This window comes from Choloepus didactylus, chromosome 10 (genome assembly GCF_015220235.1).
Source record: "Choloepus didactylus isolate mChoDid1 chromosome 10, mChoDid1.pri, whole genome shotgun sequence".
Taxonomy (NCBI): domain Eukaryota; kingdom Metazoa; phylum Chordata; class Mammalia; order Pilosa; family Megalonychidae; genus Choloepus; species Choloepus didactylus.
Genome location: NC_051316.1, coordinates 27,576,639 through 27,594,470, shown reverse-complemented (window position 1 = coordinate 27,594,470; position 17,832 = coordinate 27,576,639). Strand labels below are relative to the sequence as shown.

General features: G+C 44.2%; 1 protein-coding gene across 6 annotated transcripts in view; it reads left to right on the top strand.

The window, feature by feature from the left end:
• The window catches only part of LOC119545490 (aminopeptidase O (putative)), a 358,623-nt gene extending 341,273 nt beyond the window's left edge, over window positions 1–17,350 (top strand). For 5 of the 6 annotated variants that reach the window (XM_037851043.1, XM_037851041.1, XM_037851039.1 and 2 more), the window contains 2 exons: window positions 15,513–15,599; window positions 17,206–17,350. In XM_037851043.1, coding sequence (XP_037706971.1) covers window positions 15,513–15,599; window positions 17,206–17,346 — 228 coding nt within the window. In that variant the 3' untranslated portion in view covers window positions 17,347–17,350. Of the gene's footprint in view, window positions 1–15,512; window positions 15,600–15,752; window positions 16,117–17,205 lie in introns of those variants that run through there. The other variant, XM_037851042.1, reaches the window with a different exon arrangement.
• The last annotated feature ends 482 nt before the right edge of the window (window positions 17,351–17,832 follow it).

Below are 17,832 nucleotides of genomic sequence, written 5' to 3'. Positions count from 1 at the left end.
TTTTTGGTTGTAGCCAGAATACTAAGCAAAAAGACAGGGTTCCTATCTTATTTTTTTGTCCCAGCACAGTTTAGAGGAAAGGTTAGATGAAATCTCTTCAGATTCTGTTGCCAGTTCAGGATGCTCAACAGTTTATATTTATTATAAATGCAGTTCGCTGATGCTTCCTTACATAGAAAGTCCTTCCTCCTTTGTTTGCCTCCATGTAAAATCTTTTATCATTAAGGCAAATTTTATGGATTTGCTGCATCAGGCCCCATTGTCGAGGTAGCCTGGGAGGTGGCACACACACAGCTGCTCTCCCCTCCCATCACCACCACCACGTTCCTGAACTCAGGCAGCCTGCGGAGCTGCAGCCACGCTGTTGGGATTGTCCAGGGACCCGGGGCCTAGAAGTAGGCAGCTGTACCTGAGTGTGGCCCCACCTCAGCAGCGCAAAACAAATCCACCTGCCAGCTGAGAGCACAGGGACAGAAGAACCCCCGCTGGGCGCTGCCTCCCTCTCCGCTGTCTCTCGGTGGCGCCCTGGGTGCGAGCTCAGCCTGGGGCCTCGCTGTGGAGACCTCTGGCACCAGTCCTCACCCAGCATCGTGAGGAGGCACCACCACAGATCGAAGCCTCATGAGGTGCGAAATCAGGAGATCAGAAGATGGTGCATGGTAATTAGTTGAAGTAGTTTTCCAGGATAAAGTAAGAGGGATTAGGGCTTCCAGAAGGGGCAGGTTGACACTTGTTTCCTCCACCTGGCTGGCAGCACACAGCTTTTCCATGATGGGCTGTTTGTTGCAATATCTTTCCAGGTTCAAGGAATCTGGCTTGTTGGCCCCTTGACTTGGTCAAGCTCACGTTCCAAATCAAGAGGTCAAGTGCTGATGAATCTGAGCTTCAGGGTGTGACTTATAAATGTGACTTGGTATCAGCTAAAATAAAGCCAAGACAGTGCCTGTGAGGGGCTCAGCTTTCCTGATGATACAGCGTTATTATTTCTTCTCTAGAGTTTCGAAAGCTGGGAGGGGTCTAGATTGAACAAAGGGATTGGGGTAATTTTCTTTAGTTGCATTCAACATATCTTTCTTTTTAAACCAGGTACCGTTTTATGATGTGGGAAAGAACAGAGCGCTTATGTAATTCTTTGGTTATATTTGTGGGTTGTTTTTTCTTTGTTGTATTTGGTTTATAAAATAATTGGTGTTTTAAGAGCATTCTTTCAAAGTCAGTAAGGAGTTTCTAGGTATTTCTTTCTTGGTTTCTTCTTTTTTACCCCAAACTTTTCTATGAAAACCTTACAACAAATGGTCTTTCCTGGGATAAAGGGAATCTTTTTTAAGGTGATCTAAAACGACAAAGTAAAAAATTGCATTTTTCAGATCAGTATTCCTCTGTTGTTCCTGAGGTTAGAGACTGCTCTGTTTTGTTTTATTTACCATGAGTTGTTATAGCACCCTGTGGCTGGTCAAATGTTAAAGGAAAGGGGAAAAATGAGCCGTTGACAGCATAGTATGCCTAATTTATTTTTCTGAAAAAAAAAAAAAAAACCTTTTAAAGTCAGCAAATAATATTTAGAATTTGTATGAGGAAAAGAGTATTTCTGAAGTAGGCTTTTTTTTTTTTTTTTTAATTCATTTTACTGAGGTATATTCACATACCATACAATCATCCATGGTGTGCAATCAACTGTTCACAGTTCCATCATATAGTTGTATATTCATCTCCCCAATCTATTTTTGAACACTTTCCTTACACCAAAAAGAAACAGAATAAGAATAAAAATTTAAAGTAAAAAAGAACACCCAAATCATCCCCACCATCCCACCATATTTTTCGTTTAGTTTTTGTCCCCATTTTTCTACTCATCCATCCATACACTGGATAAAGGGAGTGCCTGATCCACAAGGTTTTCACAATAACGCTGTCACCCCTTATAATCTACATTGTTATACAATCGTCTTCAAGAGTCAAGGCTACTGGGTTGGAGTTTGGTAGTTTTGAGTATTTACTTCTAGCTATTCCAGTACATTAAAACCTAAAATGGGTTATCTGTATAGTGCGTAAGAATGTCCGCCAGAGTGATCTCTTGACTCCATTTGAAATCTCTCAGCTGCTGAAGCTTTACTTCATTTCATGTCCCCCTTTTGGTCAAGAAGGTGTTCTCAATCCCACGATGCCGGGTCCAGATTCGTCCCCAGGAGTCATATCCTGCATTGCCAGGGAGATTTACACCCCTGGGAGTCATGTCTGAAGTGGGCTTTTTTAAAGCTCTAGATTCAGCCAGCCTTCATTGGGAAAGTTACTGGTTGCTTCTTGTTCTTTGCTGTTTGCTTCTTCCCCAGTGTTTGGAGCTCATCCTATTTGATAGCTGAAGATTTAAGGAGCATTATCTACTCTTGCTGCATGTATTCCCCCAGTCTACACAGACTTTCTCTTTTCTTGTTTTCTGGGGTTCTGAATAACATTTTCCAGTGTACGAACCTCTTCTTTCTATGTAGCCAGGCATCCAGCTTCATCTCACATTCATTTTGTTCATTCAAGGTTTCACGATGGAAACCAGCTTGTGGAGTTTTATTGGTGCCTCTGGGTTCTTGACACCTCCACCAGTAGATCTATGTATTTTTGTATTAGATTTCTGTAGTAAAATCCACTCAAAAAATACACAGTTGTCTTTGAACTGTGCCATTTTCTTTCACAGTTGTAAACAGAACCATATACAAATACAAAGTGTACTTTAAATATCCTAAAACAGAGGGCACTTCTGCCAGATTCTCAGATGGTGTTCCTTTCTAGGCTTTTCTTCCCCTAGTACCTTCCCTGGACCCGTCTCTCTGCTATGTGGGACCACACCACCCCAGGATGTGCAAGTTTGGGTTGTCCGGCTTGTCACCTATGCGAACTGAACTGGGCCCTCCCGGTGGGATGTGAATTCTGCCCAAGTGCGTGGGGAGTGCACGGGGGCTCCTTCCTGCCTGTGTGCTAGAAGATCCCACAGGATTTCCTGGCCAGCCAGACCTCTTACATTTGAATGTTTATGCTGGTACCAAGCAGCAAAGAGAAAACAGTCATTTAACAAATGGAAGGCTTCCCATTTATATGCAAATAATGGTACTTTGTATGGCTGTTAGGGTATGAAATTTAAAAACGTAAAAGCAGAAGAGACTGAACTTTATGTGGTGTCACTAAAAATGGACATCCTAAAGCTTTTTCGTCTGTGAGTTGCTTCACCACAGCCCTGAGCCACATGGGACTGTGTTCCATAGACCAGCTGGTCTTGCCCATCTGCCCGGAATCCCAGGCTAAGCACAGGAAGTCGAACCAGCCAGCCAGAAACCAACAGCCCATGACCAGTGGCCCAGCTGTTAGGGCACCAGGTAGTTTTCTCAGGAATAGTCTTCCCATCTTGTGCAGCCATCACCATTATCAAGTTCCAAGGCATTTTCATCACCCTGGAAGAATACACTGTACCCATTAAGCAGTCATACCCCAGTTCCACCATCTCTCCCAGCCCCTGACGACCATTCATCTGCTTTCTGTCTCTAGATTTGCCTGTCCTGAACATTTCATGTAAAGGGAATCATATGATATGTGGTCTTTTGTGACTGGCTTCTTTTACTTAGTGTAACGTTTTCAACGTTTTCAAGGTTCATCCATGTTATAGCATGTATCAGTACTTCATTCCTATTTATGGCTAAATGATATTCCATGAGGGGATATACCACGTATTGTTTATCCACATTCATTAGTTCATGAACATTTGGGTTGTTTCTACTTTTTGGTTATTGTGAATAATAGTGCTATGAATATTGGTGGACAAGCTTTTCATGGACATTACTTTTTCAGTTCTCTTGGGTATACAATAGGAATGGAATTGCTGGGTCATATGATAGCTATGTTTTAACCTTTTGAGGAGCCTCCAGACTGTTTTCCAAAGTAACTGGGCCATTTTACAATCCCACTAGTGAATGAGGGTTCCAATTTCTCTACCTTTCCAACACTTACTGTTCTCTGTCTGTTTTATTTCGGCCATCCTAGTGGGTGTGAAGTGGTATCTCATTGTGGTTTGGATTTGTATTTCCCTAATGAGTAATGATGTTGAGCATCTTTTCATATCTTTATTGGCCATCTGTCAATCCTCTTTGGAGAAATGCCTATTCAGATTCTTTGCTCACTTTTAAATTGGATTATCTTTTTATTATTCAATTGTAATAGTTCTTTATATATTGTTGATACAAATCCCTTATCAGATAAGATTTTGCAAATCCCTTGCAAAACTTTCTCCCGTTTTGTGGGTGGTGGTTTCTTTTTTTTTTTTTTTATAGTGTCCTTTGAAGCATAATTGCTTTAAATTATTATGAAATCCAATTTATCTATTTTTTTCTTTTGTTTGTGCTTTTGTTGTCTTATTTAAGAATCCTTTGATAAGCCAAGGTCATGAAAATTTATGCCTGTGTTTTCTTCTAAGAGTTTTACAGTTTTAGCACTTACGTTTAGGTTTTGGAGATTATTTTTTAAAGTCCATTTCTCTGGCTCCTTTAGAAAAGAGTATAGGAAGAAATAGCCAGTAAGAGGAGAGGGGGAAGAGAAGGTGAATTTTTTTAATGGGACACATGCTATGGATAGAAATTGATTGGGCTTGTAAGCCACCCCCACCCCAACCCCCCCTTTAATACCACTGGTTTCTTTCCTCCTCCAGGTCTTAATTTGCATGGTCCTATCACATGTATAACAACCTACAAATACACTTGCTGGATTTGTCTTAATCTTTCTACTGATCTATAAGCTCCAGGAGTATAGGGATTGTCTTTTTCGTTCACCACTTTATCCTCAACACTCAGTACATATTTGCTGGAGAATGACTCTTCCCAGATCTCGAGGTGTTCTGGAATAGAAGTACCTGATGCAACAAAGTGATTGGAGTGATTAAGCCCATCAAGAAACTCTTTCAGCAGGGAGTGTACTTCTGTGGCAGACTTCACAGAAGCCCTTCAGAGCCAAGTCTGCCTCTGGTGACAGTGAGAGAAGACACAGATGTCCCTTCTGAACTTACCAAGGCGGTGACCTGTGACCACTTTTTTCTGCCAACAGCGACAGTCCTCTTTTCAGCAGAGGCCATATTTTAATGAAAAGAAGAAAGCAGACGGGAGTGTCCATTATATCCTAGTTTCAGAACTGCATATTGGAATGTAAGTTCATCTGATGAGCAGTTTTGATAGAGAAGGAAGGCAAACTGTGCCCTACTTCATGATGGAGCCAACGTGGGCTCCTAAGTTCTGCTTTTTGAGGTCAGCTGCCTTTAATAGCTTTAATGCCATTAAATGAAATGGCACATCCACAGGAGGAGGAAGGAGGGCTAGATCTGCAAGAGAGAGCACGTGGGAGTAAGGCTATCACTTCTACAATACTTTACCTTGACCCCTCCTGTCCATTCGCAGGTCAAGTTGTTGATCTCCACAGCAGTTTTAGCCAACCCCTGTTTGCACATTGCCGCAGTGCTCGTTATAACTAGTTAAGGCAGAGACAGAGAGCCCTGGGGACAGCCTTGAGGGAGATCAGTCAGAGCTTCAGATGCCAGCTTTGTCCTCTTAGCTCTGGGCTCTGCAACAGCAGATAAAGTAACTTCCAGTTCCTTTAGTTTAAAAAATAACATTAGGGTTGCAGCCCTCTGAGAGCAAGGAAGGATAGGTGATAGAATCAAAGCACAAACATTGAAGGTTCTTGTCTGACAGCCAGACTGCTGACTGTCCTTTTATTTCTTCTCATGAGAAGGAACAGGTCAGACATCCTCATCCATGACAGATGCCCCTAAATAAAATATTTAGCTGGACTCCTTTCAGCCTTGTGGCTACTCTGCAAAGGCTTCCCAGATCCTGGGATGCCAGACAGACTTCTCTCACCAGCAATAAACCCACTTTAAAGCAAAGTTAAATCTAATTTAAGGACACAAATTGAAAAACCAGGTTTGTTTGTGGCAGCGTTAGACTTATTAACTTACAAAATCCACGAGGCTTGTTCTTTCTGTTTACAGATATAAAATGGAACTCTAAATGAGAGTTAATGGACTTCCCAGATCTTGTTCCCTTGTACCGATTTTTCCCCCTCCAACAGTAAATTTCAAAATCGAAAGGATTGAAAAGAAAGGGGAATGCTTCCTGTCATAAATAGGACGTGTGGCATTCTTCAAAGCATTTTACAGCTTCCAACTGTGCATTATAATTTCAAAGTAGCTGAAAAGCATTCAGTTTTCAAGAGTGGTACATTCATTCTAAAACTTTTACCTGGCACACAGCACAGGGATAGTGGGAAGACTGACAAGGCCCCTGCTGTCACCGAGCTTGCATTTTAGTGTAAGATATAAAACAAGGGATAAGTAACCACAGTGTCAGCATTAGGAGCTAGAAAGGCTCTGAGGCATAGCTGTGGAGACCAACTGATGGATGAACACTGGGCCAAAGATGTGTGTTAGGAATGTGGATGTGATGGTCAAGTACAGTGGAGTGTTGGATGGGGCTGGGGCCATGCTGGTGTCCTGAGTCCCCTCTGTCTCACAACCCTGGCACAGCCTTCTTGTCACAAGGCTAAAAAACACATTTGAGACTTGCCGGTGTAATCAGAAGATTGGACGACTAATCAGACTATTGTATATTAACAGAAGGGAGTTCTCTGCAGTTGTTTTTAAATGAAAGTACGTGGGCTATTTTAAACTAACAAATCCAACAATAGCAAGTGGAGAAAAGGAAAAACACAAAATAATGTATCCATATTAAGTGCTGCTATGGAAATGTCAGAGGCAAGTTTGTCCTGAATGGCTGGAATTTCATGTTTATTGGGTTCTCCATTGGTGTAAAGTTGTCTTTTTATTATTAAGCATTTAAAAACAAAGCAAGGGAAGAAGCTACTTAAAGAAGCCATAGGTGCTTTTATTTTATTTTTTTTACAATCAAAGACTTCCCCCCTTCCTCTATTCCCATCCCAGTCACCTCAATCTGCTTTCTTTCTCTGTGAATTCGCTATTTCTTGTCATGTCTTATAAGTGATATCACACGATATTTGTCCTATGTGCCTTGCTTATTTCACTGAGCATAATGTTTTTAAGGTTCTCTCATGTTAAATCGTGTCTCAGGACTTCATCCCTTCTTATGGCCAAATGATATTCCATTGCGTATATTGACCACATTTTGTCTATCCATTCAGCTCTTGGACACTTAAGTTGTTTCCACTCTTTGGCTATTGTGAACAGTGCTCCCATAAACATTGGTGTACAAGTATCTGTTCGGGACCCTGTTTTCACTTTCTTTGGGTATTTACCTGGAAGTGGAATTGCCAGGTGTCTTCAGTTTGCTAAAGCCCCTGGAATGCAATATACCAGAAATGGGTTGGCTTTTACAGTGAGGATTTATTAGCTTACAAATTTACAGTTCTAAGGCCATGAAAATGTCCCAGTTAAGACATCAACAGGATGATACCTGGACTCTGAAGACAGGCTGCTGGCATTTGGGGTTCCTCTGTCAGACAGCAAGGCATGTGCCCAGCATCTTCTGCTTCTTCATTCCCGGGTCTCATTGCTTTCAGCTTTATGGTTTCAGCGGCTTCCTCTGTCACTCCTCCAGGGGCTTTCTTTCCAAGCTCTCAGGGTATTTCCTCTCTCTCTGAGCTCTCTTGGCCTTTTCTGCCTTTTATCTTCTCATAAAAGGACTCTAGTAAAGGATTAAGACACGCCTTGAATTGGGTGGGTCACATCTCGGTTGAAACAACCTAATCAAAAGGTCCCACCCACAAGAGTGGATTAAAAGAACATGGCCTTTTCTGGGGTACATAACAGCCCCAAAGCAGCACACTGGGTCATATGATAATTTTATATTTAACTTTTTGAGGAACTGCCGTATTGCTTTCCACAGTGGCTGCACCATTTTTACATTCCCATCTGCAATGCAGTAGAGTTCTAGTTTCTCTGCATCCTCTCCAGCACTTGTTTTCTTGTTATTATTATTATTTTTTTAATAGCCGTCTTTGTGGGTGTGCTTTTTAGAGCGTAGTTCCAGGACAGCAGTGGAAGAAGAGGCTTAAACTCTTAAGTAACAGGGTGGTTCTTCCTGTCGTTTACCTTGATTGCATAATGTACTTTGTTGAAGACCCACGGCTACCAGAACCAAGTTGGGAGGTGTTGGCTAGGGTGTTGGAACTTAATGTATTGTGTCATACGCTTAAAGCAGTTTCTGTTCTGCCTCTTGTGATTCCATTTATTTTTCAGGCATAATAACTCTTCTGTAAGACACTGGTTTTCATGCTCTACCTCCAAGGAACCCAGGGCCCCGCAGAGGAGTTTCATTGTTCACATGTGTTTTCTGCCTGACAATGGAGATAGGAACTGCTTGAGGAACAGATTCTCTTCTTTAATCTGTTTTTATATATTGGGCTCCAGGTAACATTTTCATTAAAAGTTAAGAGTTATGTTCCAGAAAATTTTGAAAATCATTTTGGAAAATTAGTCTGTAAGATGATGAACTAGGCTATTGGGAACCTTCCCAGATAAGAATTTTTATTTCTTTGAAGAAGCTTTGTGGGAAACACTCAAATTGAAGTAAAAAATTTGAGGTAATATCTATAAGAGAGCATTGAGAATTGTGAAGTGTCAACAAAAATAAGATGATATTGCATGGGCTTCCAGGGTTTGTGGTAAATGACTGAGACTGGAAAAGAGCAAGTGACAAGCTGATTTAGGGGTTGACTTTAGAATTTCTAAAGGCTGTTTTCTCAGTGCTGGGACTGCCTCCCCACACATCACGTCTTACATCTGCATACCTCTTCTGTATTGCACCTATGGGCTAGAGAGTGCAGTATCCCCCTTTAACAGGACTTGACTTCAGAATGAATGCCAGAGCGTGTTTTCTTGTACAGAAGAATATAATTCGTAAAGCAGAGAGCAGAACTTGAGGACTAAGGCCCGGCATTCAGGTACCCCCAGTCTCCCTGGCAGGGCTGGACCGAAGCTGGGCAGACTGGCTCACCTGGGCCTGCCGTGCATGTCTTTTCTCTTTCTGCCTTGGGTGTAACGTCCAAGAGAGCTGGTGGGTGACCACTACCTGAGTGTCCCTCTGGGGGCCCAGTGCATGGCATCAGTGCTAGACTGTGGTTGGAGAACTCCCACCCAGGCCAGTCCAGCCCACCACCTGTTTTTATAAATAAAGTTTTATCAGGAGACAGCCGTGCTATTTGTTCATGCATCATATATGCATCCTATATAATGGCAAATGGGCCAAAGAGCCAAAATATTTTCCATGTGGCTCTTGACAGAAAAAATTTACTAACCCTTTTATTCTTCACCCCAGATTCTGAGGACCTCCTGTTTGCATTGACCTGGAGAGCGTTGATGTCTGTGCACTGGTGGATAGATAGTTCAGAAACCTGGAAACACACTGGAGTCTGTTTCCAGCAGTTGTAAATAGCACCTCTGTGTTAGAACCCACCCGTGTTCTAAATGAGGGTAGCACCCACCATCGTTTTCCACTTCAGCTCAGCCACAGTATACTGAGGGTCTCTCAAGCAGAAAACTTTGAAAAGCAGATTTTTTGAAACTTATTTTTTATTGTGTTAACATAATTTAACCAAGTTTAAGTGTACAGTTCAGTGGCATTAATCACACAGTATTGTGCTGCCATCACCACCATCCATTACAGAACTTTCCCATCACCCCTGACAGAAACTCAGTCCCCATTAGGTCATCATTCACCATTCTGCCTTCCCCTTCCTGGTAACCTGTAATCTTTCTGTCTCTATGAATGTGCTTATTCTAGATATTTCACATTAGCAGAATCATACAATATTTGTCCTTTTGTGTCTGGCTTATTTCAGTTAACATAATGTCTTCATTCCTTTTTACGGCTGAATCATATTCCTTTGTACGGATATACCACCTTTTGTTTTTCCATTCATTTGTCGATGGACAGTTGGGTTGCTTCTACCTTTTGACAGTTGTGAATAATGCTTCTTTGAACATCAGTGTACAAATATCTGTTAGAATCCTCGCTTTCAATTTTTGGGGAAGACATACCTGAGTCAAATTGCTGGGTCAGATGTTAATTCCATGTTTAACTTTTTGAAGGACTGGCAAACTGCTTTCTACAGTGATGAACAGCAGATTTCAAACCAATTTTTATTGGACTGCAATATTCAAGTGTGTACACCTTTATATCCTTCAACAGTCCACTTCATTGTAACATCGTGGAAAGAACCAGAGACCCAAATCCTCTTCCTTCTTTGTCATCCATCATCATTAGCGGTCTGTGCCCAGCCCTGTGCTAAATGCTCGACGCGTCCTAACCTTCGCCACACCCAGGTCCTCATTTCACAGCTGGTGTGACCCTGGGCGGGTCGGAGTAGAGAAGTGAAAGCTTGGGAAAGGAAGCAGAAGAGGCTCTGCCAGTCCGGGGTGGTTCCTAATGAGACACCATTATGAAGGGAAAACACAGTCACTTGGCCACCGCGGGGGGCTCTTGGTCTTCTCACTTCTGCATTGCCCTTTTCTGATTTTCTGCCGGTTCATTCTTTTCCCACCCTCTGGCTTTCGTCCCTTCCTTTCTTCCCAGGCTTCCCATCCCTTTTCCCCTTTTCTTTTCCTTGCTCCTTCTCTATCTACTCCTGACCCTGCTGATGGTATTTAGGGCTGAAATGTGTGCTGGCTCCAGCCTTTCAGGGGATCCCCAGCATGAGTTTGAAGTGACTTTACAAATTTTAGTCACAGTTTAAGGAGTCATTAAATTTTTTCAACTCTATTGGGAAATAATTGAAGTACACTAAAATGGGATAAAGTGTACCATTTGATCAGTTTTGATATATGTATATTTATACACCCATGAAACATTAAAACGAAATGAACAGAACTAAGAAGCCGTAGAAAGAAAAAACAAATTCAGTACATACCACTCAAAACTTTGCATAGCCAAACTACAGTGAACAAAATAAAAAAAAAATTGCAGTTTGACCAAAAACAAGAGCTCATTCATAAAAGGTCCACCAAATTAACTAGAAGAAGCCAATAATCAATAGGAGGGAAAATGAGAGAGGATATGAACAGCTAGTTCCTGAAAAAGATTGTATGCATATGGGAAAAACGTTCATTCTCTGTGGTAGTAGAACAACGTGTCAGCTACCCTGGGAGAGGCCCTTTGGGGAGATGGGGGTGAGGAGGTGGGGGAAGTTGCTCCCTCCTGCCCCTGGGGGGTTGCAGCCAGTGCTTCCGCTTCCTTGGCTGCTCTTCACCTTGCCCCTACCTGGGTCTGCAGTCTCTTCCAGAAACTCGCTTCATTCAAAGGCCTATTCCCTGGACATTCCTTCCCACTTATCAAACGCTGGGTGTCACAGTGCTGTAGTGGTGCGGGGAAGTGGGAACTCGCATGTGTTGCTCCCGGGAGTGTAAGTTGCTACAACCTCTTCGGAGGGCAATTCAGCAATATCTATCAAAGTAAATGAAGATGCACATGCTATTTGACATAGACACTCCACGTCCAGAAATTTTGTGCACAGATCCTCACACGTGTGAAATGACGTACCGATGTGGGTCCTCAGTCTTTACCACTACAAATAAATGTCCATCAGTCAGGGTCTGGTTAAGTTATGGCACAACAGAGCCCCCTGTAATTATTAATACAAAGAATAAGAGATCTCTTTTTATGTGCTTATGGAAAGGTAAATCAAGATATTCAGTTAACTTTAAGAAAATCAGGGTGCAGATTAGCACCAGTTGTCTGCTCTCCGTGATAAGAGGGAGGGGAAGGAAGTCTTTCATGTATATATGGTATGAGTGTGTGTGTGTAAGACACAGACTTGTGAAAGGGGCACTGAGTGAGGACTGAGTCCCTGGGGCTGGGATGGGAGAAGGCTTTTTTATGGTATTTTTTATTATTTACCTAGAAAAAGAATTCTAGTGTGACAAGGTAAGCAATGTTTCTTAGCAGAGTTGACTTTTGTTTTATGTGTAATTAGTGTATTGATCAGTCTTGATTGATGGGGTCCAAGTAGAAGCAGCTGTTTTTCTCCAGTCTCTGCTCCCAGTTGCACTTTGTCCAGGTCCCCTTCTGCTCAGGAGCACCAAGCCCTGCACACCCCCCAGGGCAGATGCCCCAGCTTGTCCCTGCGTGTGGTTTAAATCTGCAGATCTCCTGTGTGGCCCAGGCACCCGCCCCACGTGCAGGAGGGTCTGAGTCTGGTCCTCTCAGGCCTCCCCAGGGATGGGGGGGCCAGGGTGGGTCTGCTTTGCCCAGGGGAAAAGGGAAGGAGAGGGAACAGGGGCTCCCAGGGTGGCCCAGGGTTCCGTCCTGGCTGTAGCCACTGCTCCACTGGTGTCCTCCAGGCCGGCAGCCAATCCACCTCCACCCTTGGAAGAGGGAGAACGGGGATGGGAAGGCTGCGGCATCCTGTTTCATGAGCACATAGCAGAATTCCTCACACTTCTCCAGGAGCACCATCAGCACCCCACTGGGCTCCAGGGGAGAGGGGGTGCCAAGAAAGGACCAAGGCAAGTTGCCTTTGCCCTGGAAGAGCAGACCCCTCCTGGTCCCCAGGGAGGACAGCTGGCCGCGGGTCCCCAGGGAGGCCCAGCAGCTCCAGGGGCGGGGCAGGCTCGATGTTGGGGCCTCACTGTCACCTGGGTGTGTCCCGGCCCCGCTGCTCATTTTTAATCTGACTGAGGAAGTTAAAAAAGACTTAAGTTGACCACCATGTCCAATTAACTAATGACTTTTTTTTTTTAAGGGAGTGAATATATAGAATGGACAGGTTTCTTGTTATAGATCTGTTTCCAAATTCTTTGTGGCTCCAGCTCCCAGGCACATAGAATTCTTCACTTTCCCAGCATTATAAATTGAGGAAGGAACTTGATAGAGTGTATTATAGCCTCTTTGGAGGGTTATTAAGATTTCCCAATGATCTGGGAAAGGAGATATTCCATCAGCGCCCCCTTTGGAAGTGTTGCTGGGAGAAATTAAGACAAATGTCCCTTTGCTGCCAGCTTTCTAGGAAGAGCCCCATTCTGTGTGGTGACGAGTAGCCATGCTATTTATGAGAGTTTAAGAGATGGAAAAATAAGAATTTTCTGTGTCTCAGAAAAATATGAAGAGAAGTTAAAAAAAAATGCACACAAGCAAGAAATATCTGGTAGGCTCTCTGCCTCACACTCATCTTTGTGATGTCTTTGAAACATCCTGTCATTGAAATATTGAAATGCTTTTAAGCTCTTTATAATGAAAAGACTTACTTGTATTTTCTGCTCTTCGTAAGGGGGGTGGTGTCTGTACTTCCTGGATGCCCTATTAGCTTCAGGGGTCAGAAGACTGGATCTCTTATTAATCGCAACAATAAACTATATTTAACAGTAAGTGAAGTGGAAACGCTGACTTCATATTTGTTGTGAAAAAGCCTCTTTCACCCGGCCCGTCTCCTGGCCCTTCCCCTACAGTGGTGGAGCTGCCATGGCCGCCTGCCCCTGCCCGCCTCTAGGCTTAGCATGCTTAGAAACAGGAGAAAAGGAGCCGCCAAACCTCCAGTCTCAAAACCAAATCTAAGAAACGGGGAGCTTCCCCAAGCTTTAGATTGACAATGATGGTTGTCAAAGGCGTGGTTTCATCACGCCACATGAGGACACCTTGGGACCTGCAGCCGACGGTGCTGCCTGCCTCCACCTCCCTGCTTCCTGCTCAGAGCTGGTGCAAGCCTTAGCATCACTTTGCAGTTGAGAGAACTGAGGCTCAGAGATGCCCAGGGCTCACCTGAGGCTGCAGAGCGGGTGGCAGAGTAGTCCCCGCCTGGCCCTGCTGTTCACAGAACCACTGACAGAAGGGACATCTGCTGGAGCGTGGCTCGGGTGCTGTGGGCCCGGGGCTGCTTTAGGTTACTGGGAGGTGGGAGAGAGCCAGCCAGGGTGGCTGCTTGGCTGTTCTCCTTCCTCCACTACACACGGCTGATGATGGGGCCAGAGTGCAGGGAATGGGGAACCCCATTTCGGTGAGCCGGTGTCTCTGAGCTCTACTTACTTGTTCTTTCCTCCTTGGAATATTAGGGGCTGCTTTTTCCATTTTAAGGCCTGTCATTAATTTCTTTTGGCTGTATAAGGAAGAAGCATTGTGTTGAAGATGGAAAGATTTCTCAGTCACAACTTGTTTCCCTTTTGTTCATTTACACGTGCCTCTGAAATTCCTTCATGGATATAAAGACGTTCCTGTCGCATCCTGTCCTTAGAAAGAAGTTCACAGTGCCTGCCTGCCCTGGCGCCAAATGCAGAGCAGACAGAATTCCTCAGCCCTTGTAGCCTGGGGGAAACAAATCCAGAAGATTTGTTTCTTTCCTTCATTCCTAATTGTGTATCTTATTTATAATTGATTAAGGAGAGATCCCACCAGGTCAGTAGATGATGATATTGTTTAGATGAATCCCCACCACCAACAACAACAAAAGTCAAAATTGCTTACATTTTTCTGTTGCCACAAATGGATCCCTCTCTTTCAAAAGGCTGTGATTAAGGGAAGCTTTTTTTTTAGTGCACATAATTACTTGCATTTATGGCTGATGTTGAACCAATAATGGAATGTAAAATAGTTGACTCTTCTGGCTGTAATTGAGAGAAGTTGGATGCAATGGAGAATAGCATGGGATGGGATTCTGAAAACAAATTCAGGTAGCTCAACAACGGGACCTCCGTGTAAAAAAAATGCCTGCACAGGGCTCTCTGGCTGCAGGAAGCACCCTGCAGGGCTGTGCATGCAGTTCTTGTGTCCTCAGCCAGCACCACTGTCCAGTGTTTCCTTGTTGTCAGTAGATTTGGGGGTTTTCCTGACAAATTCCTGCTGGTAAACCTTAAGTAACATGCCTTTAAATTAAAAAAAAAAAAAAAGTCTTCTATATTTAGCTTCCCTATTTTAACTGCACTGTACCAGCACCCACTCGCCCCACGTGGTCAAGCTGGGGGAACTTCTACCCATATACGGAGTTTCTGGTTTTGTAGACTCTCCCCTTGGTTAGATACATGAAACTCTCATAAGTGGTGCTTTACCTCTCTTCAGGAATGTCAAGAGCAGTGTCTTCCTGCTTTGACCCTGTTTATTGTTATAATTGATAGCATCATACCAAATCTGCTATTGCAGAAAATTAACGGTCGTGGTTTTAAAAGCAAATCTCAGTGGCAGCATACTGCTGTGAGGGCAAGCAGCAGCCTGCTAGGGGCTTAGCATTTAATTTTCCAGTTGTTTTGCATTTGTCTGTTATCTTGGAAAATCATGTTCAAAAACTGAAACACCTCAATGAAACATGTATTTCAACCCCCTTCCCCCAGGTTGTCTAACAGTCCTCTTAATTAGTCATGTGGCTCTTTTCTTTAAAAAAGAAGGTAAACTAGAAAGAAATTTTAAACTACAATGTTGATACACCTTGGGGAGTAACTTTTTGTGATACAAAAGATGTGCTATCATCTTCAGCATCATTCAGATCAGAAGGCATATCAGTTTGTTTCTGACCAAATTCTCTTGGTTCTCCAGGTTCGTCATCGGTGGTGTGAACTCATTGTGAAGCACAAGTACAGAGATGCGTACAAACATGTGGAGGCATTCCTTCAGGAGGATCAGGTAAGGTTTGTTGGTGGACAAGGATTCCGTACACTTAGCAATCTCTTTCCTAACCAATATTTACATATTTTCCAAGGATTTTTAAGAAATAGACAGGATCTTACCTAACGTACTTTTTAGCAGATATTCCCCCCTCTCTTGGTAATCCTTTAGAACAGCTGCGTTGGTTTCCCCTGAGTGCCACCCACTGCCATCGTGAAATCTCTGAATTCTCTCCAGCACAGGCTATGGCTCAGTGGTGCCATGGTGCAGGTCAGAGTTTTCAGCGACCCTAATTTATGGTAAGTGTAAAGGTTAAAAGGGAGAGTGCAGTTGGCTGGAGCAGTCTGTCTGTACACCCACGACCCCGAGCCTCATGTCCTTCCTATGGGAGCTCCCTTTGCCACCTCCCAAGGGAGATGAGTCCCTTCCAAGGAGCCCACAACCCTGCTGCTGCGTCCTGCAGGGGCCCCGTGTGGCACCTCCCTTTGCACGGTAGAGCCGTGGGGCTGACGGAAAGGAACCGGTTTCTAGTTGGGGGTGGGAGTGGGGTGGGGCAAACAAAAGGACTTTTGATGGGTTTCTGAGCATTGGGGCAGCCAGCAAGTTAGGGCTCATTATTCCCACAAAGAAAAGTGCATGACTCTACCAGAAGAAATGTCACATTTGCACAGTGGAGCAAGAGGTGTTTGAAAAAGCAGAGGGGCAGGGGTGTTTATAAGAAGTACAAAATAGGAGAGCAACTGCATCTTGAAGGCCTGTTCAGAACTGTGCCAAGTAAGGATTAACATTTCTCAGCTTTGTCGGGAAGGAGCTTTTGGACCCCTAACTGTCAAAGGTTCTATCTGGTGAGATCCTTCTTTTAATTTGCTCCAGCAGAACGTAATCTGGGCATAACTAAGTCTGGAACGAGAAACAAGGCAGAGTCAGAGGGGGTGCACTGGTGTTCCCGGACATAATTGGCTGTTTTAACAATGTAGGAAAAAATGCAGATGTGAGTCTTTGCAGCATGGTTTTTGAAACAGAAAAGCCAGTGTCTGCTTGTAGTGGCCTGGGTGGTTAGAGGGAAAGCTGACGGGCTGCGTTGGAGTAAGAGGTATCTTTCCCGGGTGTAGGTGATGACTTGCCTACATGGGTGCTGGGTGTTTTTCATCTCCTGGAAGGTTGTGGACTTCCTGAGCTGACGCGCACCAGCACTTCCCAGGGACATGCTTTTCTGAGGAGTGGCCCTGCATCTCTGTAACAGGCGTCAGGAGCTCTCTGCGCATCTTCCAGCCGTGATGTTTTTCCATCTTGGTCTTTCTGGGAACCTGTTTCTCTCTCTCTCTCCGGAACAACCCGGCGCAGTCTTCACTATGGAAATGCTCACCCATCCCTCTGATCAGTTACATCACCAGATTGTGTTAACATGATTGATAGCTAAGAGTACCTCAGAGTCCTGATGAGAACGAGGGAAGAGGGGATTGAAAATGGCAGGTTCCAGATGTACAGCTCCTCAACCCACCATCTCTTCTTTAGGATGTTTGTCGTTTGCAGGCCAGCAAGTATGTGTGAAACAAGAACAAGCTGTGAGTGTGCACACGATTTCCTGTCCTTATGTTCTCTGGACCTTGTGTTGCTCCGACAGGCCATGGGCATATACCTCTACGGGGAGCTGATGGTGAGTGAGGACGCCAGGCAGCAGCAACTTGCTCGCACCTGCTTTGAGCTGACCAAGGGGAAGATGGATGGAGCCTCAGCCAAGGTGGTGGCCGAGATGTTATTCTAAGGAGGTGATGCTCTCCCTTTCCTTTCTCCCTTGTCTGGCTCTACCCAGATATTCCTTTCAGGAGCCTACTAAATCAATAAGGCAAATGGTGAGGCAAGATCCCCTGGGCTCAGCCCTCTGTGCCTACCCAGGGGGACGAAAGCTGTGCCCTTTGAAGCAGAGCAGCTCTTGTTGGCAATGTTCTGTTATGCGTCAGACCCCAAACCATCGGAGAACGTCTTAAGTCGGAGTGCTGGATGACCCTGAATCCTGAGCTTTTGTGTGTGTTCTCCTCCTGGGCTGTGTGAGAATGAGAGGAGAGGCGGGTGTGTCTGTCCGCACTGTCACGTGTTGGCTGGACAACAGTGTATCTTGACAGCATGTCTTCTTACTCTAACCTTGTCCTGGAGCAGAATTTTCCCTCTGGCTCAAGTCGGAGTGGGAGTCCTAAATTAAATTGCTTCCTCCGTTAATTGTGCTTGGAATGGACCTGTTAGATTGACTCCT